Below are 26,385 nucleotides of genomic sequence, written 5' to 3'. Positions count from 1 at the left end.
TATATTTGTAAGGGTTTCGATGCCAAGGAGTCAATTTGTTGTTTTATAAAGCCAATAATCATATTAAAAATAAAAGGTCCCAAGGTAATCATTAACAGAAAACTAATCAAGGGTCCCATAAGGGGCATCAAAGTGTCCTAGTGCGCCACCAGCAAGTCTAAGGGAAGCAGTCAGTGGATGTGATGTCCAGGGGAAGAAACACAGCACGTCTGGTCCTCTGGTGGTCGTCAGTGCCAAGTGATGAAATTTTTCTTCTTCATAGAGGGTCATCTGTGGAACAAGCAAAACTAGGAGGCAAGGACCAGGTAGAGAAGAATTGACATGAAAATATAGGGTGGTGTTGTACCAAAACACAAACAGAGGAGGTGTATACACATTAGGTAAGGTTCCTTGAACATGAGGAATATTTTGAGAAAAGTGAGCGGTCAATAAACATGTAAGGATGAAGTCAGCAGTGGTAGGTCAGCAGAAAGAGAAGACTTGGATAGGCTGGTGCAGTTATCTGGAGTATATACTGCCATGGCGTCCTTTGTGGTAAGGACTTGCCAACAGGGACTCTGTGGATTTTGCAAGAGCAATAATGTCATCCACCATAATACAAGGAAAACAAAACATGGACATCCAGTGTTGAAAAAAGAAAAAGAAGAAATATGTCTCTATGGCTGGGAGAGTGGGTGGCTTTGTCAATGACATACAATAAATAGACAATTTGAATTTTTGTAAATATTAAAAAGGTTTAGTATGGTTACTTCAGCCAACTGAATACTGGGGGGTGCATTCCCCTTCTTTTTTATTAATTGAGCTTAAGGGTTATAGTTTTTCTTGTTTGAGCTGTAGCCCACATAAATTTAGAAAAAGTACCAATTGAGAAAAAAATGTTTTTGTTTATTAAACATGGGCAGGTGAATTACATCAGTCTGTCAGAGAGCACTGGCTTTTATCAATGGTGATTAATCTTAAAAGTCTGAATAGCAGGATCTTAATTAAACAATGTAGGAGCCAGTAAAGTGCCCTCACTATGTCAGGTCAAGCGTTAAAATTTTAAGAGGCTTGTAAAAAAATGAGAGACAAAATTTTAGGATATGAGTGACTTTAGGAGTCATCACACACCCATAAATAAAAAATGAAAAATGTTGAGTTTTAAATCTTACCATATGAGCAGTCAGTTCTTCATGTGCAGATGTACCTATAATTATTTACTTAGGGAGAGAACTTGTACCAAGTTAATTGATGATATAATGGTTAGAATTGGCTTGAGTTTTTTTATATGATTTTAGAAGGCTTTTTATTAAAATATACCAATATGTTATAGAAAGTCAATACCTAATGTGTTGACATGATAAAATGTTTACCATTTTTTAGCATTATTTTAAAATGATTAGACAGTTTAAGCACACTATTACAACTTGGTTTACTAAGATCTTTACTCATCACAAAGCTATCATGAGTAAGTGTAGACATACAATTCTAATAGATTTTGCTCCTTAGAACTCTAACATGGCAACTTAAAAGGCTAAAATAAAACCTCATAGCTTAAATGTTCAAAATAATAATTTTTTAAATCAGGTTTTATCAAAACAAATCTTTTATCAGACCAGAAGCACCATGTATTACCTTAATTTATCAAGAATAAACCTCTGACAGTGTCTTAAAACAAGCCAGATAATTTTTTACTCTCTAAAAGAACTAATTAAAGTTTGACATGTAGAATCTGTACTCTCAAAAGCCAAATATTTGATAATGATTTTTGTAGTCTTTCTAAATGGGGGAGTTATCTCAGTAACAACTTTATCAGAAGGAGTCACTGTAAAAGCAAAAGTAACTAACTCATGAGTAAGATAAAAATCTCTTACCAAGTTTTAAAATAAATGTTTTAACCGGGAACATTTTTGTCTCTATGAGACATAAAACTCTCTTAACTTTTTACCCAGTCTCTCTTATGTTTTAATATCTAAAGTTGTTTCTCAGGGAAACCAGGGCATACTTCTTGAATAAAATGTAAAAAGGTTAGCTAAAACATCTATACAGCTCGACAAGGCTGCCCCATATTTATTTGATAAGTTTTATTTGGAAAAAAAATTTTTTACATATCTTATTTAAATTAAACCTCATTTATCAGAGCAACATCCTCAGGCATAAAGATAACTATTGTGTTATCTTTCACTAACCCAGGCCAGTTTTACTTCTTTAGTTGAGAAGTATTTTAAAACCTTTTTTTTTTTTTACCTATCACAGTCAAGATCTAGACACATCTTCAGTGTGTGATACCTAATTTTAAGAGGCACTGTTTGAATTTTAAAGAACATAAATTTAAAAGTTCTCTTTTTAACCTCCTGTAGCAATTCCCATAACCAGGATCTCTAAACCCAATTCAGTTTAACTAAATTTTTCTTTAAACTTTAAACAAACTTAAGTCACTTAAAGAGTTAACACACATTAGTGACAATGTTTTTTTTAAAACATCTTTAGTGTCAGACAAATGCCAAATTTGCTGTGGACCAATATCCACAAAACAGTTCACAGGACATTTTGGGGGCCCTCCAGAATGTGCTGGAACTTTTTCAGTTAAATATATAGATAATTTGCATATCAATTTGGAGATGAAGAATTGTCACATTAAATACTTAAGACTTTTACTTTAAATCTTTAGCTGTCTTAGCAAATGAATTTTTACCTTTATGTTACCACATAAGAACTGTGTTGGAAACCTTTTTTTTTTTTTTGAAATCACTTAAACAATTTTAAGTAAAATGTTAGACTTTGTTTGTTAGGATCTTTGCTTATCACAAAGCTATCATACCCTTAGGACAGCTATGAACAAGGTGGGTACAAAACTTAATTGATCTTTCACTTTGATTTGGATAGGTAACTTAAAAAGCTAAGATAAACATTATAGCTGAAATGTTCAAAATAAATTTTTACTGTTAACATTTCTTTTAGATGACCATTTTACACTAAATAATTTTGTAGAATCACATCTGCTGAATAAAAAATTTTATATGGCCAGGAATATAATGTTTAACCCTTTTTTCCTGGCAAGGCCTCTGCTCTACATGGACTGGGTTATTAGAAAACTAGTTCAAGCATGGAATTAACAAATTAACAAACAGTGGCAGTTGGTATTGGGGTGCTGGTAATATTTAGAATTTTTACAAGAGTGAGAGAGACTGCAGAGGCATTTTACCACGCCTTGAGATCTCATAAAATTTCTAAGTAATGAATTGATGCTGATATTAGCTATCAGAAGGACGAAATTGTCCTATATTTTACTCTGGTAAAGGTGTGCCAACTCTATGAGTTGGGATCTTTAAAACCACATTTAGCTTAACTAAATCTTATTTAAAACTTAAAACAAACTTTAGTTACTTAGGGGTTAACACACATTAATGAAAACAAGATTAGCACACAGACTTAAAACAGATATTTTTGGTGAAAAGAAAAATTTTCCCTTTGAAAAACCGCTCTGGTTTTTGGATTCCTAACTCACCGATTCTCCACCCCTGCCCCAGGAGGGGCGTTTGTGGCTAGGGAATGATTGACTGCAGTCTTTGCCAATCTGTGGAGCAGTAGCTCTGTGCCATGATTGGCTGCACAGACGGAACAGGCGGGCTTAGTTTACCGCCACGCCTGGAGAAAAATCTTTGAAATTCTTTTTCTGGGCTAAGGTACATTTTACAGTTTTAAAGAAACAATTCATTAAATTACTATCAAACGTGTGTACTGGTTCTCTGATTAATAGCTTTTAAGTTAAAGAGAACGTCTTGTTTGATTGATTTCATTCTTTCTCTAAATAATAGCTTGCTAGCCAGATAAGATCTCACTCAAAACTGGTTTAATGCTTTCTGAGAGCTCTGGGGAAGCCAGAGGGAAAAAGCTGGATTTTTTTTTTGGGGGGGGGGCTGGCTAGTTTTAAGATAATGCCAAATCAAGAGCCCACAGTTCTTTAACTAATTGTAAATGCTCTCGTTTTTTTTTTTTTTTTTTTTTCTACTATTTTTTTAAGGGAAGCTGTTTTTTGTGCTAGTTGAGTTTTAGCCTTTGTGATATAGTCAGTGATGTCGGCCAAGTCGAGGACTGGAGCACAAAACGGAGGGGTGGTGGTGTAGGGAGGCGGTCTGGACAAAGAAGAGCGTGGTGGTGGCTGGTCAGGATTATATTTGGCCATCTCTTCATCAAGGGATAAGGCCTCTTCAGGAGAAAGACTATCATCAGACCCATCTTTGGCGGGGGGGTCTTAAGGTTGTCAAAGAGGGGTAAATCTTAACAGGAGGGGACTTAGCAGGAGCCTCAGGGGTTCGGTCTCCTGAATCAGTCATGGGAATAGAGATAGACTCACAAACAGAAGGTTATCTCTTAAATAGTTTCCTACTCTGGCCCATCTTTTTTCATCAATAGTCCCTTCTAAGGGGAACCACGGACAAACATCACTCACAAAATAAAAAAAAAAAACTTCTTGAGATCCTTTTTATTAACCCTTACTCCTCGTGTCTTGAGGGACTCTTTGAGGCCCTTAAGCAACAAATCATGTTTACTCAATGCTTGTCCCATAATTGCGTTGCTCTTTCTTACCTCAAAACGGATCAGTCTCACAGACGGGTGAATCTGCGGCGATCACCATCCATATCTTCACTCACTCTGGGCTAGAGCGGCAATCCTATGCGAACCTTCACTCACTCCTACTCTGAAGTGGCGGTCCTATGCTTCGTGGTCGACCACTGGGAAGAGACGTTCTCTCGGACCCCGGACCCAAAAAGGTCCCACATTGGGCGCCAGGTGCCCCGGCCTGCGGGGTTATCGACAGAAACCTAGGGGAGGGGGTGAAAGAATGGAGGGGACAAGAGACACGAAGAAGGAGAGCAAGACAGGAGGTCTGATCAAGCTCTGAAAATTTTATTTTACAGCCACAATTTATGCATAAACAAGGAGGAAGTTCTGCTAAGGTAGTGGGGGAGGGAGATGGGTGAGCGACTTTCTTTTTTATTTTATTTTTTTTTATTTTTAAATTTTTTATTTAAGAAAGGATTAGTGAACAAAAGCATAAGGTAGGAGGGGTACAACTCCACACAATTCCCACCACCCAATCCCCATAACCCACCCTCTCCCATGATAGCCTTCCCATTCTCTAGCCCTCTGGGAGCATGGACCCAGGGTCATTGTGGGTTGCAGAAGGTAGAGGGTCTGGCTTCTGTAATTGTTTCCCCGCTGAACATGGGCGTTGACTGGTCGGTCCATACCCCCAGTCTGCCTCTCTCTTTCCCTAGTAAGGTGTGTCTCTGGGGAAGCAGAGCTCCAGGACACATTGGTGGGGTCTTCAGTCCAGGGAAGCCTGGCCAGCATCCTGGTGGCATCTGGAACCTGGTGATTGAAAAGAGAGTTAACATACAAAGCCAAACAATTTGTTGAGCAATCATGGATCCCAAGCTTGGAATAGTGGAGAGGAAGTGTTAGGGAGGTACTCACTGCAAACTCTAGTGTACTTCTGCTTTCAGGCATATATTTTGCAGTAGTTTATGGATACGTGTGCACATACGCTCTCTCTCACAGAAACTGGTGTATGTCTAGGTTATGGGACTTTGTTAGAAAGTGAACTACCTGAGATGAAATTAGAGTGTACTATAAAAGGAAAGGTTGGGTGAGCGACTTTCTAAACAGCTAGATGGTAATCTCAGTTCCAATGATCGGAATGTCCTCTCACCGGCTATATGAGAGTCTTAGCTAAGGCCTTGGCTCCCGGCAATAGGTGGAACTTAAAAGAAAAAGGAAAGAAAAGAAACAAGGAGACATACAGGGCAGCCAGGATTGATGTGGTGTATTGGTCCCAGCTGAGGGCTCTCAGGAGGGAGGGGGTGCCTGGTGGAGAGGGCTTTGGAGCCCTGGTGCTAAGGTGGGCATGGGAATGCTTTGCAGACACCTATCCTAGGGAGACAAGGATTTGTTCCCATACAACTCTAGTAAAGACCTTTAATCCTCCATAAAATGATTTTTTAATGTAAAAACAATTTAGTTTTAAACTTTTTTTCTTTAAGCTTTGACTATAACAGTATTTCTTCATGTAGAACATTTTTTTTAACTAATCAAATGTCACATGATAATTCTACCTGATTTAAAATTTTTTTATTATCTTTATTTATTTGTTTGATGGAGGCTGTCAGAAAATGAGAGGGGAGGGGGATATAGAGAGGAAGACAGAGAGATACCTGCAGCCCTGCTTCACCACTCACAAAGCTTTCCCCTGTAGGTAGGAACTGGATGCTTGAACCTGGGTCCTGTTGTGTTGTAGCATTTTGCACTCAACCAGGTGTGCCACTACTCAGCACCAATGTAGAATTTTTTGATAATAGATTTCATCATTCAATTAAATATATATCTATCTTTGTTATGTTACATTTGTTATTTATCCTTTTTATTCTGTGTTTATAAACTAAATATCTCATGAGAGGATTCATCAAGGGATTTCATAGAAAAGTAAAATTTATAACCTAGAGATATATTGCTGAATATACATTTTTATTACCCATAGAACTTAAGCAGATGAATTTACTGTTATAAAGAAGTTTTTATACTTCACTCTTCAGGGAATTTTTTGAGTGATATCTTAGTCACCATACAGCCATAATCTAATAAGTTTTAAAAATTTATTTATGAGTGAGAAAGAAAGGAGGAGGTACTAGGTAGGTACAGCGATAATGGAGGCAGAGATAGAGAACCATGACAGACAGAGAGCCAAGACAGACAGAGAGCCAAGACAGAGAAGCAGACAGAGAACCAGAGCATCACTCTGGCACATGTCATGTCAGGAACCCCCAACTCTGGACTTCCTGCTTAGGACTTGATTGCTTTGCACATTATACTACTTTCTAGGTCACAAACTCATTCATGTACTTTAATTTTTTTTTATTATTTATTTCCCCTTTTGTTGCCCTTGTTGTTTTATTGTTGTAGTTATTATTTTTGTTGTCGTTGTTGTCGACATTATTCTTGTTGAATAGGACAGAGAGAAATAAAGAGAGGAGGGGAAGGCAGAGGGGGAGAGAAAGACAGACATGGCTCATGGCTTATGAAGCGACTCCCCTGCAGATGGGGAGCCAGGACTTGAACTGGGATCCTTATGCTGGTCCTTGGGCTTCATGCCACATGTGCTTAAGCCACTGCTCTACTGCCTGACCCCTAGTTTACTTTGGTTTTTTGCCAGAATTTTACATTAAAAAAAGATTCAAATGGGAAATTTTCATGTCATTACAGAGTCCAGCTCTGTGGGGTGCAAAAAAGAGGAAAGAAATGAGACACTCAGGCAGGGAACCTTGGCACCATTCAGGGAATGGAACCCTGAACACATTTATTTCTTTTATTTATTTTTTATGTTTATATTTATTTATTTTCCCTTTTGTTGCCATTGTTTTTTTATTGTTGTTATTGATGTCATCGTTGTTGGATAGGACAGAGAGAAATGGAGAGAGGAGGGGAAGACAGAGAAGGGGGAGAGAAAGACAGACACCTGCAGACCTGCTTCACCACCTGTGAAGCGACTCCCCTGCAGGTGGGGAGCCGGGGGCTCAAACCGGGGTCCTTATGCTGGTCCTTGTGCTTTGCGCCATTAGTCTGGATCCATCACCCACTTACACAATTATTTGTCTTTTCGGGAGAGTAAGTCTCTTCCTCTAATCTGATCTGGGAGACGATCAGGGGAGCAGTTACTGGTGGTCTTTACAGCACGTAGCTCATGGAGGTTTTCCTCAGAAAGCTGCAGGGCAGTACTGCTCTGAGGTGTGCCTCAGACTGCTGTTTTAAGAGGCTTTCCACCATTTCTCTCCTTAGTTTGGCATGACTTGGTCTCCTACCTCTCATCCCTAGCTAAATAGGACACTTGGTACAAGGTCATTGGCATGGAAAGGAGAGGTCTAGAGGACCAGGTTTCCTTAGGAGGACATTTCACTGAAATGTATGTGTGCGGTGCAGGGGTTTCCGTCTCTCTCTCAGCTCACTTTCTGTGACCACCATCTTCGGAGATAGCTTTCTATAACTTACACACGCACAACTGCATCTCTGTTGTTTCGAATGATACTTTTCTTCTCCAGCCAATCACAATAACACATCTGTTCCTTAACGTTAACTAACAATTCCCACTGAAGAAATGCATGCCATTTGTCATGGCTATGAACACTTCTTCTCTTAACTATCAGGACAGACGCTTTTAATTTAGCAGAAAAACGTCCTGAGAATCATCAGCCAGATCGTTATTTACTAGTGCTGTTCCCTGCCTAGAAACACATCACAGTCATAGTCACGTTTCAGGAATAATTGTAAAGTGTGTCTGTCAAGGCGGGAAATAAATATATAAATGCAAGTTAATTTTTTTCTTGCATATGTTTAAAAAAGTTAAATGCTGAACACAATAGTATGTTGAGAATTCATCTCCAGAAAATGCATGCATAATTAATAGCAAGTGGTCAATTACATACACCCCTGTCACTTCACATCAAGCTATAGGTGAGACTGTTGTTTCTCTTCAGTCTTCCTGTATCACTTTGACCCACATAGTCAACGACTGCCACCTCTCCAGATTCAAAGGAGGTCTCGAAACTTTACATCAGGCTCAACCTGACGCTGTTGACTGGCTATGGAAGAAGGGCAAACGCTAGAAGAAGAAGAAGAAGCAGCTGTATCACTGGCTCCCCTCCAGGCAGGGATGGGCTGGAGGCATGCTTCAGGTCTCTTACCATTTCTTTCTTCCTGGTGTGGACCAGTGGGAACACCAGTGGTTGATCTAGCAGGATCATAATATCAGATCTCCCTAAATCACTATGTCCTTCCATGTAAGAACATTGTCCACAGAGATGCCCAGAGTACAAGGGGATTTTACATGAACAAGGAAAAAAAATAGTTTGGGGAAGTCACTGAGATTTGAGGGTGTTTATTGAGACACACTTTGCCCAAAACAGATTTGTGTGCTTATCATTACAATCCAGCACATGGGGAAAGGCTTCTAAACATATTTCAAGTGTGAACTGCATTGGATTATTAGGATTTAATAATGGAAATGCCAAAAAGCTAGGACATTATATATAAGATTTTGTCTATTAAGTTGTTAGTTGGTTTTGTCTGAGTTGGAAATATATTGAAGTATCTCGCACAATGTTTGTCTAGAGAATGTTTTCTACTGTACTCTTCACACACTCAAAAGAATGAAATGTCTTTTAAAAGTCTCTTTAAAAAGTGTCGCTGGTAGCTGAGGAGGTGATTCAGCTGATGGAGCACAGGGCACAGGGCTTGTATTTGTGAAGCTCAGGTGAGAGCCCCAAAACTAAGTATGCTAGGGGCTGAGTGGTGCTCTCTGTCTCTCTTAGAATATATGATAGAACCAACTGTATTATTTTTCAATTTTTTTATTTTGGTTAGAGACAGAGAATTTGAGAGGGGCTGTAGAAAGAAAAGGGGCTGCAGACAGTAAAAATGAGAGAGAGAGAGTGGTAGAGAGAGAGAAGGAGAGGGAGAGAGACTCTTGCACCCCTGCTGCACCACTCATGAAGCTTCTCCCTCTCTTCCTAGTAAATGGTGGATTATTCTTCCCTTCCTATCAAGATGGAATATGCAACTGAGTCTTAGACTTTGGCCAAAAAAGCTCTTTCGTAATTTAAGTACAAAACCTCTCCTGATTGGATGCTGAGTCCTTTTCTTCTCTCCATTATGAAGATCCCTGAAGTTTGATATGAAAGTGGCAGGTGCACCTTAGAGCAGACTTTCATTTCACTGATGTCATAGTGGCTACAGAGACCCAACCACGAAAATGGCCAAGGGCACAAACAGAAAGAAGTCCTTGTATTGCCAACACTGAGACTTCAGAATGTGGGACACGACATGGCCTGCCCTCCTAAAAATGCTAAGTCCAAATGTGAGTGGGACATAGGTAGATAGACAGACAGATAGATGACCGATAGTACATGATAGATGATAGATGATAGATAGATAGATAGATGATAGATAGATAGATAGATAGATAGATAGATAGATAGATAGATAGATAGATGCAGCATGACTTCACCATATGCAAAGCTTTTCCACTACAAGTGGAGACCAAGGGCTTGAACTCACATCCTCATGCATGGTAATGTGTGCTTCTACCCTGCAGATGGGTTCTGGGGTTTGAACTCCAGTGCCTCTGCATTGTAATAAGTGGGGTCTCCTGGGTGTGCCCAGGATGTGAGATGGGCATGGTTCACAAATGTTGTCCTGTGCTTCTTTGCTGCTGCAAAAAATGAACAATTTTTAATCTAACTATACATTTATGTGCAGTGTTTTTTTTTAACATATTCTCCTTCACTTCTGATATCATTCCTGTGTCAGATATTATTACAATCCCATTTTAAAACAGAGAAAGTTCATTCCATCAAGATTAGGTGATACCCACAACATCTCAGTCACTACTGCTACTTGGCCCATGCCTTCCTCCAGCCATCTGAACACAGACCTTCTGCTCAAGGAGATTTACCCTTAGTGCTTCTCTGCCTGAATGTATCTTCCAAGCCTTCTCTGGGCTGTTCATTGTGTCCATATGCCCCCGTCTGTGCCTTACGTCAACATTTACTAGGAGTTGTAGATGCAATGTTACTTCTTTTGGTTTACCATTTGGAGGCAGTGTCGAGACTAATATTCTTTCGTGTCAATGTGAATGAGAGTCAGCTGAGCAGCAAATGTGCTGTTAGTAAGAACAGGTTAATGTGCTCCTATGGGCTTAAGTTTTTTGTGTGTGGTTTTCCCTTGCCTAGCCTCTATGGCCTCAGACACCTCACTCCAGAGGTAAAGTTTGACTTCTGAACTTAGGAGTTCAGTCAGTGTTCAGTCCTTCCTGGTGTTTGAAGATTGATTGATCAAGTGCTTACTTAAAACATCCTCTACCTTGAATTCCTACTGCAAATGTCACTGCTTTTTTAGTTTTTTGTTTGTACAGTGGGTTTTAATTCAAACACCCCTTTAGCAATATTTATATTTGCAGAATGGATGGTAACTACTTAGCATGGCTGTTTGTAAGTCAGATGTAATAACTGAGTCTCGTTTGAACTCTAAGTTCTATATTGGAATCCATCATCAATTGGGTGTCACATCCAGATAGGACTCAGGGCAGAGTGGACCTTCCTTCCTTAGTGAGAGAGAGCAACATAGTGCTTCTTGGCAGGAGAACTTCACAAAATTAATGTAATAGACAAATCAAGCATTTGACACCTGATTTATTTAACTAAGAATATAATTCAGAGTTAGATGTATGTTATCTCTTAGAGCCTTCATTTTTCCAATTATGAAATGAGAACTGATCAGAATTTACATGCTTATTATGTAGGTCAAACTATATGTATATAAACCCTTTATGGCTTGCATAATGAATATTAAAGGGAAGGCAGCCATAGTATAGAATATTGTAATACCCCAAGGAGAAGTAGGTGTCCCTAAGCATAAAATAATCAAAAATGTCCTTAAGTTGCTTTTTAAAAAAATTATTTATGAAATGGAAATATTGGCAAGACTATAGGCTAAGAGGGGTACATTTCCACACAATGCCCAAACCCAGAACTCCATATCCAATCCCCTCCTTTGAAGCTTCTCTATTATTTATCCCTCTGGGAGTATGAACCAAGGATCATTATGGGGGTGCAGAAGGTGGAAGGTCTGGCTTCTGTAATTGCTTCTCTGCTTCTTCTTCTTCTAGCATTTGCCCTTCTTCCGTAGCCAGTCAACAGCGTCAGGTTGAGCCTGATGTAAAGTTTCGAGACCTCCTTTCTGAAAATGGGCATTGACAGGTGGATCCATACTCCCAGTCTGTCTCTCGCTAGTGGGGCAGGGCTCTGGGGAGGCTAGGCTCTAAAACACATGGTGGAGTCGTCTGCCCAGGAAAGTCAGGTTGGCATCATAGTAGCATCTGGAACCTGGTGGCTGAAAAAGAGTTAAGACAAATGCAGGACAAATTGTTAACTATCCATGAACCTAAAGGCAAGAACATTGCAGATGAAGATTTGGGGTCTCCATTTTGGAAAAAGCTAGTAGTTCTATTTTAGTTATATTCCAACTATACTAGTTTTTACCTGAGCCTGACATCTAATATGCAGATGGGCCCAATTTATTGTCTGGAGAGATGGTGTCATAGTTGGGAAAAGGACTAGAAATCTGGATCAGGGAAGAGAGTAGCTCCCCAATATGGGAAAGTATATAAATATTGTTACAAGTAAACCCCACTGATTTGATCTGGGGCCCATATTTAGCACAGGAGCCTGTGTAACCTCTGCATCCCTGTAGGTCTGAGCTCGCACTCCATGGTCACAGCTCCATGGTCACTCCATGGTCACTAGAACATTCTAGTCTGCACTCATTTCAGGATCCATCCTCCTTGGGAGGTAGGTAGAGTATGTTGTCCAACCTCCTTTCAGAAAATAGACCGTTCCTTACCATCGTTGATCCACATTGAGGGCAAGGTCCTGTGGGGGCCCACAGAGGGATCCATTATGCTGTTCTTGATGGAGATGACCCGTGGCAGTGGAGAGAGGGATTGGTTAGAGGTCTAGGCCCATCATGTCTGTGTGGGGATCCCAGGACTCCCCAACTAGGGCCCCACATGATGGGGTGGCCTGGTAGTGACTTAAGAGTCATCATTAAAGTCTCTTGCCCTTATTCAGCTTTTGTAGTTCTTACTTTGTCTGACAAGGTCAGCTTTGGAGTGATTGAGGGACATGTAATAGGTAGGAGATAAGGAGGGTGTCTAGTTCTGAGTAGAAACTGTTTCATTAGGTACTTTAAGGTGTCTTTTTAGGTCTTTCTACTTTCTTGCTTCATTTATTGGCTCACTGCAAATCACTGTGCACTTCTGCTTTAAGGTCTATATTTTCCCCTAACTTATGGACACGTGTGCATATGCCCTATCTCATGGGCCCTGGTCTATATCTAGGTTTTGAACTTTTGTTAAGAAATACACACCTGGGAGTCGGGCTGTAGCGCAGCGGGTTAAGCGCAGGTGACGCAAAGCACAAGGACCGACATGACATAAGGATCCCGGTTCGAACCCTGGCTCCCCACCTGCAGGGGAGTTGCTTCACAGGTGGTGAAGCAGATCTGCAGGTGTCTGTCTTTCTCTCCTCCTCTCTGTCTTCCCCTCCTCTCTCCATTTCTCTCTGTCCTATCCAACAACGACAACAACAATAATAACTACAACAATAAAACAACAAGGGCAACAAAAGGGAATAAATAAATAAAATAAAATATTTAAAAAAAAAAGAAATACACACCTGAAATGGAATTTAGTCCTATGAGCTAGGAAAGGCCTCACCAGAGTAATGAAGCTGAAGCATTAACATGCCATACCTGACGTCTCCGGACGCGGTCAGAAGTGAAGCATGCAGAGGTGGTACTCATTGCATTGATTAGGTTGGAATCATCAGGTGCAGTGTCAGTTGATATGACTTGAGAGAAGCCTGCAGGAAAGGAAGCCCCACCCTAGAGGTTCCAGGACTGGGGGAAATTTGGGCTCTATAGAGGAAGCGGGAGGTTCCTGCTGTTTAGGGTTTAAGAAGGCGATAGTGGGGAGTCAGGCGGTAGAGCAGTGGGTTATGTGCACATGGTGCGAAGCACAAGGACCAGCATAAGGATCCTGGTTTGAGCCCCCGGCTCCCCACCTACAGGGGAGTCTCTTCACAAGCGGTGAAGCAGGTCTGCAGGTGTCTGTCTTTCTCTCTTTGTCTTCCCTCCTCTCTCCATCTCTCTGTTCTATCCAACAACATCAATAACAATGATAGTAACTATAACAATAAAAAAACAAGGGCCACAAAAAGAAAAAAATGTATAAATAAATATTAAAAAGAAGGCAATAGCTATAGCTATAACCAAATCATTTGGCAATTGAGTTAACTTCCTTGTTAGGGTTTTCTGTATCATCTAAGACCTCACCATAATGTATGCCCTTTTATGCTATTTATACATAGCTGTATCTTACAAAGTAACACCAGTTACTTCTGTTCTCCCTGGTCTAAGCTTTTAGGAGATTTAATTTAATATTTCAAAGAACAAGTCATTATTAGAAATGTATCAGCAATTTGATTCCACTGTTAAACTTCAATCTGATTACCAATCTGAAGTCTTAAGTGTTTAAATTGAAGGACCATATACTCAGCCTATGGCCTCTGCATCAAGAGGTTTGAGATATTCCATCACTTTCTCCCTCTCATATTAAGTAGTTGTGAGACTGTAAGTTAATGGGAGTGTTATTAACACCATTCCCACCACCAGAGGTCTGTTCCCCAACCCAGTGAAGCTGAATATCTACCTTCACCCTCTACCCAGAGATTTTTACTTTGTTTCCATACTCCAAACTAAGTCCGATTCTGTTTTGAGTTTCCCTTGCTTTCTCAACTTCTGTTTATGAGTGGGATCATCCCATACTCACCTGTGTCTTTCTGATTTATATCACTTAACTCCAAGATGGACAAGAGAAGGTAGGTTCATTGTTCTTAATAGCTGCATAGTATTCCATTGTGGAGATATAGCACAGCTTTCTCAGCCACTCATCTCTTCTTGGTCACCTGGTTTGCTTCCAGGTTTTAGCTATTACAAAATATGCTGCTATCCTAAATTTCTTTAACCTAAGAAATCTTAAGGCGAATTAAATGGTATTAAAATTCTTATAGCACTTACCGTAAAGTTCAGGATTTAGTTATCTTTAAAATCTCTAAGATCTGGGGGTCAGGCAGTGGCGCAGTGGGTTAAGCGCATGTGGCACAAAGCGCAGGGACTGGCATAAGGATCCTGGTTCGAGCCCCCGGCTCCCCACCTGCAGGGGAGTAGCTTCACAGGCGGTGAAGCAGGTCTGCAGGTATCTGTCTTTCTCTCCCCCCTCTCTGTCTTCCCCTCCTCTCTCCATTTCTCTCTGTCCTATCCAACAATGAACAACATCAACAATGGCAATAATAATAACCACAACAAGGCTACAACAAAAAGGGCAACAAAAAGGGGGGGAAAAAGGCCTCTAGGAGCGGTGGATTCATGGTGCGGGCACCGAGCCCAGCAATAACCCTGGAGGAAAAAAAACTCTAAGATCTAACATTAAAGAGGGAGAATTAATTATATAGACTATAAATATTTTCATGAAAAAATTAACTTTCTCAAGATTCCAACAGCCCTAGTATTTCAACAAATATCTGTCCATATAAATAGAACCTATGGAAAATGTAAGAGATGCCAATTTAGTTTTAATGTTCTTAATCTGATCTTTTAACATTCTCCCCAATTAAAACCAAACATTAAATCACTTCAGTACAAAAACCTCATATGACGAGAATGACCCATAAGGGAGATATTAACACAGAAACATTTCATTACCTGTACCAAGAGTGGAAATGTTGTCCTGCACACCACCCAGGTTTGAGCCTGCCCCCAGCATGCTAGAAGAAGCTTCAGTTTGGTGGATTCTCTCCCTCTCTCTGTTGCTAAACATTTAGGGTATAGTTTTGCTTAGAAGAATTAAAAGGAACATAAGCCCCGTCTCTCAGCTCTGACTGTTCTGTTTTATAACATGTGCACTCCATTGGATGTGGAACCACTCAGTCCCATGAATTTACCACTTTCTATGTTCAAGAAGAGTTTACATTTATCATCACAGGTTGACTGAATGAAAAGCTACAACTGACTATGTAGTTTTAAAAAGAACAAGTAACGGGTGGGGGTAGATAGCATAATGGTTATTCAAAGAGACTCTCAGGCCTGAGTTCCATCTCCCATACCACCATCAGCCAGAACTGAGTAGTACTCTGGTAAAGAAAAGATCATTTCAGGAAAAACTATTCTTTTAAGTTGCTATTGCTTCGTTTTTAAGATATCCCTTAGGAAAAAAAAAAAGTTCATTTATTTATTTTATCATGTGATATAATTAAAGAGGACAGAGAAAGGGAAACGATAAGAATACTGCTTGGCTTTCACATAAGGATTGAACCCTGAAGATTCAATGTTGAGTTCTATGTTTAGGTTAATAATGCTAACTTACTATCAATGTTTTTCAGATTTTTTTCTCTTACTGATTTTGACCTCTCTCTCTCTCACACACACCCATCTACGAACTTAAATTCTCAAGACAGAGTGCTATATTCTAATTCTCTGGTTTCTCTTGTATGAAAGTTAGTTTCAAATTTTACATCCACATATATGGATGTTGACATTGATTTCATCAACACAATCTTGATGTTAAGACATTTGAGAGAAATATTCTTCCATGAGCTGGTGTCTGGAATATTTGATTCCAGAGATTAGAGGGTGTGCAGAGTCTCTGTCTTTGAAGGAAGTCACTTGATGTAAAGAAAAATTAAAATGTAAATTAAAATCATTTCCAAAAGCTCTGGGATTTGGTTCCCGCTTCATTTTATGTCGGTTAGTTGAATCTTGCAGGTTCATTTTCTAAAATCTTTTTCTGCTGATGCATCAGGTCTGAAGTGTTCTATGGCAGTGTGGAGTAAGATGTCATATTCGGCAGAGCCTAATAATAGTGCTTCCCCACATGGCATTAATGAAGAAGGTGCCATTCCACTTGTGACATTATGGTAACATTACAGACTGGCCAAGAAAATGTATAAAAATACAAAGATAGATCCCAAGTTTACACTACCAGACTAAGTCAATTACTTCCCCCTATGGCCACAACATTTTGAAATGTATAAATTATAGATGGGCAAAGTATTTCATGGTATAAGTTTAATTCACTCTGCATATTGGAAAAAATCTTGTGTGTTGATATGAATTGTTGCCAGTTTAACAATTTGTCCATTAGGCAGAGCTGCAGGCCTTTCTAGTGTTTTGTAGAACTGTTTTTGTTGTTAATTTTAGGTACCTGACATGCAAATAATTCTTTGTGGAAATGCATATGGTTGACAGACTATTCTATTCAAATTTATATGTGGAAAGCTACCAGAGATCACACACACACACACACACACACACACACACACACACACACAGAGAGAGAGAGTTTTAGGAGCATTTTAAAATGTGTTCATTGAGACTAGAGAGAGAACCAGAGCATCACTCTGGCTCGAGTGGATTTCTAGTACTGGCACTGAGCCCCAGCAAATGGAGGCTAAAGAAATCAATAAGGTGGGGGTCGGGTCGGCAGGTAATGCAGGGAGTTAAGCGCACAAGACAGAGCCCAAGGACCAGAGTAAGGATCCCGGTTCGAGCCTCTGGCTCCCCACCTGCAGGAGAGTCGCTTTACAAGTGGTGAAGCAGGGCTGCAGATATCTGTCTTTCTTTCCTCCTCTGTCTTCCCTCCTCTGATTTCTATTTGTCCTATCCAACAACAATAACAGTAATGACAAGAGCAACAAAATGGGAAAAAATGGCTTCCAGGAACAGTAGATTTGTAGTGTAGGCACCAAGCCCCAGCAATAACCCTGGAGGCAAATAAATAAATAAGAAATAAATAACCTACTGTGATATTTCTTATTTATTTTTTCTTGTCTTTTAAAAGAATAAAAGAGACCACAGCATAGAACCTTCCTTCAGGGTGCTAGGCTGGAACCTGGGTCAAGCCTAGGACAAACTAACACACTAACACACTATTCAAGTATGTGCTTTTGCCGATCATGGGCCGCTTATTTATACAAGGGCCAAGAAAAGACAAAGGCAGTTAGAGAGCAGATGATACAGACAAAGTCACAGAGGCTGGAAAGAGACAATCAGAAGATCACCAGGAACTTCTAAGTCATCAAAGCACATCGCTTCTGATATTCTCCTTCTGAAATTAAAATAAATGTGTTGGTGTGATTTCACACTGCATGTTCACAAATGAATGATCAATTAACCTCCTTTCACAGCTCTTCAAATGGCTAACTCTCAAGTCTCTAAACAACAGTATTCTGCAAAGTGTATTTTGTGAAAATTCAGATCCCCCCCCTCCAGAAATACCTCACTATCAAATTTTTGTTTTGAATTCAAATCAAGTTTGGGATATAGTGAAATACCAGTAGTCAATAAGCCCACATATCTCCTGTAAAAACCTGCCTCAGGGATCTTCAGGTTCTAGGTGGGGTGCAGCCTGTGATAATAGCACTCAGAGTGTGTTGCAGGCATCTGGTTAGAATTTCTCCAGCCACTTTACGTTAAGTAGATTGAACTTAAAATGAATAAAGCAGGTAAGAACAGGGATGTTAGGGTGGAAAGAGGCTAGGAAGTCCATTCATGTGCTCTACTCCTACTTTTTGTTTCCTGTTCATTAATCATTTTGTCCTGCTTTATATCTTGCCATCTTTCAGATGCTACCATGACACCATGCTGACTTCTCTGGGCAGACGCCCTCACCCATGTGTCCTGGAGTCCCACCTCCCCAGAGCCCTGCCCCACTAGGGAGAGACAGACAGAGACAGGCTGGGGGTGTGGATCCACCTGCCAACCCATGTCCAGCAGAGAAGCAATGACAGAAGCCAGAACCGCCACCATCTCCTAAGAGTTTCTCCCCAAAGAATTCTGGTCCTTCCCTCCAGGGGGCTGGGGGGGGTGACTCTTAGGGGAAGATGACCAGGGAACTCTGAACTCCAATCTTTGCACGGATCTGAGAGAGAGAAGAGGGAAAAGGGAGGGACATGGTAATAGGTGTAGGTGTGACTTGAAGAGAAGATGAGATCTTTTAAAAGGGGGGTGCAAATCTATACAAATACAGACAGATGATTGTAGAAATAATTCCTCTCCTGGGGTTATACCCCAAGGACTCCATAACACCCAACCAAAAAGAGGTGTGTACTCCTATGTTCATAGCAGCACAATTCATAATAGCTAAAACCTGGAAGCAACCCAGGTGCCCAACACCAGATGAGTGGCTGAGAAAGCTGTGCTATATATACACAATGGAATACTATGCAGCTATCAAGAACAATGAACCCACCTTCTCTGACCCATCTTGGACAGAGCTAGAAGGAATTATGTTAAGTGAACTAAGTCAGAAAGATAAAGCTGAGTATGGGATGATCCCACTCATGAACAGAAGCTGACTTAGAAGATCTGAAAGGGAAACTAAAAGCAGGACCTGATCAAATTGTAAGTAGGGCACCAAAGTAAAAACCCTGTGATGAGGGGTAGACATGCAGCTTCCTGGGCCAGTGGGGGGTGGGAGTGGGCGGGAGGGATGGGTCACAGTCCTTTGGTGGTGGGAATGGTGTTTATGTACACTCCTAGCAAAATGTAGACATATAAATCAGTAGTTAATTAATATGAGAGGGGGGAAATCAATTGTATGTCTCAAAGTGTCTCAAAAGACAAACTGAATCTTTTTAATATATAGGCTATGTATTTGATATGTGGACTCTCTCAAAAGCCTAGACCAAGTAGATTAGAAGCTTCCAATAGCACAGCTATATACAAGATACTGGGTACTGTACAGCAAACCATAACAAAGGGACTTTTCAAAGTTAACCCAATTAACAAATAATGTGATGATAATATTAACTACTGATTGTCTTTTTGAACCCTAAGACAGCAGGAACCTCACATCTTCACTATAGAGCCTCTACTTCCCCCAGTCCTGGAACCCTTGGATAGGGCCCACTTTCCTGTATGCATCTCCCAATCCAAACCAAATAATATTGCATCCGCCGATCACAACCTAACCAAAGCAACGATTGCCATCTCAACATGCTTCACCTCAGACTGTATCCAGAGACTTCACGTGTGGAATGACAACCCTTCAACTTCATCACTCGGGTGAGACCTTTCCTTTAATAGTACACTCTAATTTCATCTCAGGTAGTTCACTTTCTAACAAAGTCCCATAACCTAGATATACACCAGTTTCTGTGAGAGAGAGCTTATGTGCACACGTATCCATAAACTACTGCAAAATATATACCTGAAAGCAGGATTACACTAGAGTTTGCAGTGAGTACCTCCCTAACACTTCCTCTCCACTATTCCAAGCTTGGGATCCATGATTGCTCAACAAATTGTTTGGCTTCATATGTTAACTCTCTTTTCAATCACCAGGTTCCAGATGCCACCAGGATGCTGGCTAGGCTTCCCTGGATTGAAGACCCCACCAATGTGTCCTGGAGCTCAGCTTCCCCAGAGACACACCCTACTAGGGAAAGAGAGAGGCAGACTGGGGGTATGGACCGACCAGTCAACGCCCATGTTCAGCGGGGAAGCAATTACAGAAGCCAGACCTTCTACCTTCTGCAACCCTCAATGACCCTGGGTCCATGCTCCCAGAGGGATAGAGAATGGGAAAGCTACCATGGGAGGGGGTGGGTTATGGGGATTGGTTGGTGGGAATTGTGTGGAGTTGTACCCCTCCTACCTTATGCTTTTGTTCACTAATCCTTTCTTAAATAAAAAATTTAAAAAAAAAAGAAATAATAGTCAACACGTATCTGCAGCCTTGCGAGACCTGCTGTGGCTTCCAGTAGAGGGATGGGGGACTCAGTGCTCTGGTGGTGGGAATGGTGAGGAGTTTTACCCCTGTTATCTTGTAATTTTGTAAATCAATATTAAATTACTAATCAAAATAAATAGATAAATGGATAAAATAGTGAGTGAGGAAGTTGTGGATTACATTGTACTCAGCTATAAGAAAAGATATTTTGCCTGTTGCTCAAACACAAAGGAAGTGATAAATAAACTAAGAGCAGAGTTTGGGTGATCTCACTCAGATGTGGGGTTTAGGAAGCAAAGCCAGAAACAGAGGAAGAAATACACACTCTTGGGAGTCAGATGGTGGTGCAGCAGGTTAAGCGCACGTGGTACAAAGTACAAGGACCGACTTAAGGATCTCGGTTCGAGCCCCCGACTCCCCACCTGCAGGGGAGTCTCTTCACAGGAGATGAAGCAGGTCTGTAGGTGTTTATCTTTCTCTCCCCCTATCTTCCTCTCCTCTTTCCATTTCTCTCTGTCCTATCCAACAATAACAACGTCAATAACAACAATAATAACCACAACAATATTAAACAACAAGGGCAACAAAAGGGAAAATAAATGAATAAATAGATTTTAAATAGTAAAAAAAAAGAAATACTCTTGCTCTGCCTCTGTAGATCTGAAGGCAGGCAAAGGGAGGCAGAGCAGGCAGGATGGGGGGCACACACCTTGCTCTGGGGTGGTGGAGGGAGGTGAGCTTTGCTGATTCCTGGGGGGTTAGACAAAATTACAGCCATGAATCCACTAAGTCTTGTAGTTCAGTGCCTCAGTGGTAGTAAATAACAATACATGAAAGCATAATACAGTATGTTGGAAAAAAATACTTCCACTTTGAAAAATTCATCTGAGTGTATCACGTTTATCTCATTTACCCTGAGCTAAAAAATAAAAAAAAAAAATAGAAAAAGAGAAAGAAATACACAAACAGGAAGCCCAGTCCATGGTCAATGTTAGCAGACAACATTATACTGATTTTTGAAATACTGTACAGTGAATTATCTTAAAAAGCCTGAATTTTCTGCATGATTTCACTTTAAAAACAAAGCAAAATAAAAACAAACATAAGGCCAGCCACGCAGTTTTAAGTCACCAAGTCTGAATTCCACCCCAGAGTAGAAGTGATGTTAATTCTACCTTTCTGGGAGAAAGGGCATCTCAGTTCTCCTCTCCATATCCCAGCAAGGGCCATCATTAAGAAAATAAAGAAATGCAGAGAGTTCATCATATTTGTTCCCCAAGGAGATGGAGCTTGACAGCACATTAGAGTGAGCACAGGGTTCTTGTGATTATTCCTTTCAAGATGCAAAACAATTTTCCTTTAAAAAATGAGTTTAGCTAATGTGCCTTAAAGATGATTCATAGCTCTCCGACAGCTGTTTACCTCACACAATTTACCTGTCTCTCTGGCTGCAGTTGAATTCCACAGAAACACGCTCAGTGAATTCTGCAGGCAAAAGAGGATAGGGAAGAGTGTCTTCAGGCAAAGGTGTTTCAAGCAGGTGGGAAACAGAAGTAGCAGAAACTTGCACAATCTAACGTAAACACTTGATCTTGATTGGTCTCTAGGTATGTGCATTCTAATGTGCTAAACTCTAAGCTAGTCATGGAGATTGCATGTTATCAGTATGATTCTAAAACATAGATTTTTTTTAATTTTCTATATTTCCTTTTTTTGTTCCCCCTCCGAGGTTATTGCTGGTGCCCTGTGCCTTCACTGTGAACCTATGACTTCTGGCAGTCATTTTTTTTTCCCATTTTAGTGGACAGGACAGAGAGAAATTGAGAGGGGAGGAGGAGTTAGAGAGGGACAGAAAGATAGACACCTGCAGACCTGCATCACCACTAGTGAAGTGTTCCCCTCTGCAGGTGGGGAACTGGGGGCTCAAACTGGGGTCCTTGCTCAGGTCCTTGTGCTTTTTACTATGTGCACTTGACTGGTGCACCACCGCCCAGCCCCCTCTCTAGTTCCCATGTCTGTCACTTTCTAGATCTTCATTAAGACATCAAAACATTCAACAAAAGCAATTAATCACCACCAATCAGTCATTTTTATATGGGCACTCATTAAAAATATTTTTAGAGTCATTAATAAGACTAAAAATCATGCTTAAGATGATACTAAAATTTTATTGTGTTTAATATATTCCCTGACATGGGATTTACAAAGACATATTCATATTTTTGTGGTATAACAGATAGAACAGTTCACATATTAGTATTGAGAAAGGATTTTGAGTATAATTAATATTTTGTCCTTCCAACTGTTAAAAAAATAGCAAGCGAAAATTGAAAATTCCTTGAGCAGAGAAAAAAAAAATCCAATAGTTAATCACAAAAGCAAAGCTGAATTTACCTTCATTTGCATGACTGATGACTTGGTCACTTCTTATTTGCATCTGACTTAAGTCATAAACCCAACTTATTTCCATAAACTGAAGTTATTTCCCTGGGCATCCACTGACCAGTTCCCAATCATTTAAGACAATTCAGATATTGCTGCTGATCATTGTGAAGAAGGAACTGTCACTGCTTCCTTGACAGAAGCCACCCTAGGAAAATGTACCCTTGGGCCCCATTTTCTGTTTAGATTGGAGTGAAAGGTAGACACAGTGGCTCCTGGTAGCGGCACAGTGAGCTACTAATTGCTACTCCTGTGATTCATTGGATTTACTTCAGCTGTCACTGAACTTTTGACACGACACTCTGGAAGGCAGACTCCCATTTTATTATTCCTACTTTAGAGTCAGAGATGCCAGAATGTTCAGAAGTTGTGCAATTGACTCTTGGTACACTGTTAATAAAATTAGACATTTCAAAACTTTCAACCATACTGCTTTTACAATATACTTGACTACTATTTCAGATGCCCCAGGCAAGGGAGATATTTTGATTTTATTTCTCCCAAGTCTATTTCTCCCAAGTCTAAAATATAGGTTTGCTTATCTTTAATGTTAATAGAAAACATGCTTTTCTGAAACTATGTCTCCCAGTGGTGCATGTGGGTGTGCTTGGCACATGCCTAGCCATTCAAGGGTGCCAGTGTGTTCCTCTTTCATTTCTGATGAGTTTGGGTGTTGGGATGGGCTGAAGGGGTGGATGGGGGTGGGCTTATAGTAAAAGTAAAAATAAAAGATTGTATTTTCTTTGAAAACAGTTTAAAAGATCGAGTTGACAGTGATAGTTCTGAGGCTGGTCTTTCTGTTTTGTTTTGAGAACTGAGTACTGGAGATGAATTGAAATCAATCTCTATCTTTGGGCACTAGGAAATAGGCAGATTTTCAGAGCATCATTTCAGGATAGGTAGATTCCAGAATAAATCTTTATTCTTTTCAGAATGTTTAGGGGCAGATGACACTCACCTGGAAAGGCCAGTCATACAGCCCAAATTGGAGTCCCAGCTAGACCACATGAGAACACTAGTAGAAGGTTTGGTGCTGTTTTCTTTTCTCTCCCTCTACCTCTCCCTCTCCCTTTCCCTCTCTCTCCTTTCCTCACGTCTCTCTCTCTGTGTCTCCTTTCCTCAGTTCTCTCTCTGTGTGTCTCCTTTCTGTTAGCGAGCAAAACCAAACCACCATCCACTGCAAGGAAGCAAAAGATGTTTATTCACAAATTCGAATCCGGACCGAGAGGTGACTGACAGCAGTCCACCAGCTCGACCCCGAACAGAGCTCAAACCACACAATTTATAGGATTTCAGAGCACACTCTAAGTGCCGGGGGGGGGGGGGGGTCTACAACTTATTCAATGATACTTTATAGAAAATGTGGGATCTAATCATTTCAAACATTGCAACACACTAAGAAACCTATAGAATTTGTCTAATTTCAAGCCTCTATGTAAAATAGGGTTACCACACTTTTAGTTATTGACTAAGACCATCTGGCCTCAGGTGGTTGAGTTTCATCAGCCTTGAGCTGACTTGGGTTTGTGGCTAGGCTAGCTATTTCCTCTAAGATAAAACTGGCGACTTGCCCCTGCATAGGGGTGGTGACTTTCGCCCTGTGTAGGGGGTACAGGAATTTTCCATCTCACACTATAAGCAGAAAAGCAACTATACTCAAAACTTTAAAACTACTGCACCTAACACTTTCCTCCCTTCTCTCTCTCTCCTTTCCTCCCTTCTTTCTTTCTCTCTCCTTTCCTCCCTTCTCTCTCTCCTTTCCTCCCTTCTCTCTCTCTCCCTCTCCTTTCCTCCCTTCTCTCTCTCTCTCTCTCTCCTTTACTCCCTTCTCTCTCTCCTCCCTCCTCTCTCTCTCCCTTTCTCTGAAATAAATCAGCCTAGAATGGTGAAGTTGCACACCCATGAGGTGCTAGAGCTCCAAAAATGCTCACCCAGTGAGCACACATGTGACTATGAGCAAGGACCAGGGTTCTAGCCCAAGGCCCCCACCTGCAGAAGGGATGTTTCACCAGCAGTGAAGCAGGTCTGCCAGTGTCTCTTTCTCTCTCCCTCCTCACTTCCCTCTGCCCTTTCAGGTTATCTCTGTCCTATCAAATCAAACAGAAAATCAATAAAGAACACCCAGAAGATTCGATGATGGCTGACTGCAACTAGAGCCCTGCCCAGCCCGGCCTGGCCCAGCACAGGTCCCTGCAGTCTCTGTGGTCTTAACCTGCCTCCTCCTTTGCAGTAGTAACTGGAGTCCCTGGACTTTGCTTACTGCCAGCACTAACGGCCTCATCTAGTCCCAGCTGAGGCTGCTAAGTCTAATGACCCACCGAGGCTCTCCTGTCTTCCTCACTTCCCTCCTTTTTCCTGGCCTAGAACACACCTGTTTGGGATGTTCTCCCAGTGAGAAGGGGTGGCTGAGGCTTTGATATCCTGCTCTTCTTCTTGTCAATTCTCCCTCAGTCCTACCTGTCTCTCTCCAAGCCTAAGACTTCTGGGTTTGACTTCAGCTGGTGTGGAATCAGAGTCTGGGTGATTTTGCTTGTTTGTTTTCATCAGAGCACTGCTCAATTCTGGTTTATGGTGGTCCTGGGATTGAACCTGGAACTCTGGAGCCTCAGGCATTAGAGCCTGTTTGCATAACCATTATGCTCTTGATCCCCATCCAGTTGGGTGAGTTTTTGTTTGATTCATTTTCTTTATTCTGTGCTTTTTTCCAGTTTCCTGAGTGCTAAATTTCATCTCTCTCGGCTGACTTGTGAAAGCCTGAAGGCTACTAGCCCTGCCCTCACTCTGCCTCCTGCTTCACTTCCTAGAGCTCCAGCACGTGTTTCTGGGGATTCCCAGGCATCTGAAGAGAGCTGCTGCTACTTCAGGAGACAGTGGGGCAGAGAGAACACCAAGGCCTACCTTCGCTTGCTGGCTCTGCCTGTGACTCCTGCCTGGATTTCTCCTCCCAACACAAATCATAAGCCTACTGTCTCAAAGGTGTATTATCTTTTAAAGTGACAGGAATTAAATTCACTGTAATAAACATTTGATTAGCAAACATGCTCCAATGTGTCTGTGTGACTCATCTCTCTTCACCTCTTTCCTGTCTGCTCTTGCGGAGAAGCACGGTGAGTTCTGTATGAATACACTCGTCTACCAGGAGATGAAAATAAATCACAAATGCAACACCTAATCAAAAGACATTGTATTATTTCTTGAGTATTTTCCTGAGTTTCGAAGACAGACACACCCCCCCCCCAAATCGGGCACACTCCTTTCAAATTAGCCACTGAAAATGTGATCCAAATATTTTAACAGATTCCATTACGCTTCATTTTGTTGGAAACTGAAATCAGAATCCACACTGATGGAGCAGTCAGCCAGACTGAATACTGAAAATTCAATTTCTTAATTAGAGAACTCAAAGCTGAAGCCCAGGCAACTTGCAGTGCTGCTGGAGAGCAGTGAGCAGGTGTAGCTCCCAGGAGGCCTGAGCAAAGGGCTGGCGGTCCATCACCAAAAGGATGATGCTTGGGGCACTGTGTCCTACAGACAAGGGCTGCCCACCCCCAAGCATGGCCCCCAGA

General features: G+C 41.0%; 1 protein-coding gene across 1 annotated transcript in view; it reads left to right on the top strand.

Annotated features, from left to right (window-relative positions):
• Positions 1 to 25,847, top strand: part of LOC132534698 (uncharacterized) — a 98,424-nt gene extending 72,577 nt beyond the window's left edge. The window contains exon 5 of the mRNA XM_060179165.1: positions 25,528 to 25,847. Within this exon, the coding sequence (XP_060035148.1) occupies positions 25,528 to 25,816 (289 nt within the window). The 3' untranslated portion in view covers positions 25,817 to 25,847. The remainder of the gene's footprint in view (positions 1 to 25,527) is intronic.
• The last annotated feature ends 538 nt before the right edge of the window (positions 25,848 to 26,385 follow it).

The sequence above is a fragment of the Erinaceus europaeus genome, chromosome 19 (assembly GCF_950295315.1).
Source record: "Erinaceus europaeus chromosome 19, mEriEur2.1, whole genome shotgun sequence".
NCBI classification, from domain to species: domain Eukaryota; kingdom Metazoa; phylum Chordata; class Mammalia; order Eulipotyphla; family Erinaceidae; genus Erinaceus; species Erinaceus europaeus.
Note: the sequence above shows the minus strand (reverse complement) of the source record. Positions and strands in the feature narration are given on the sequence as shown.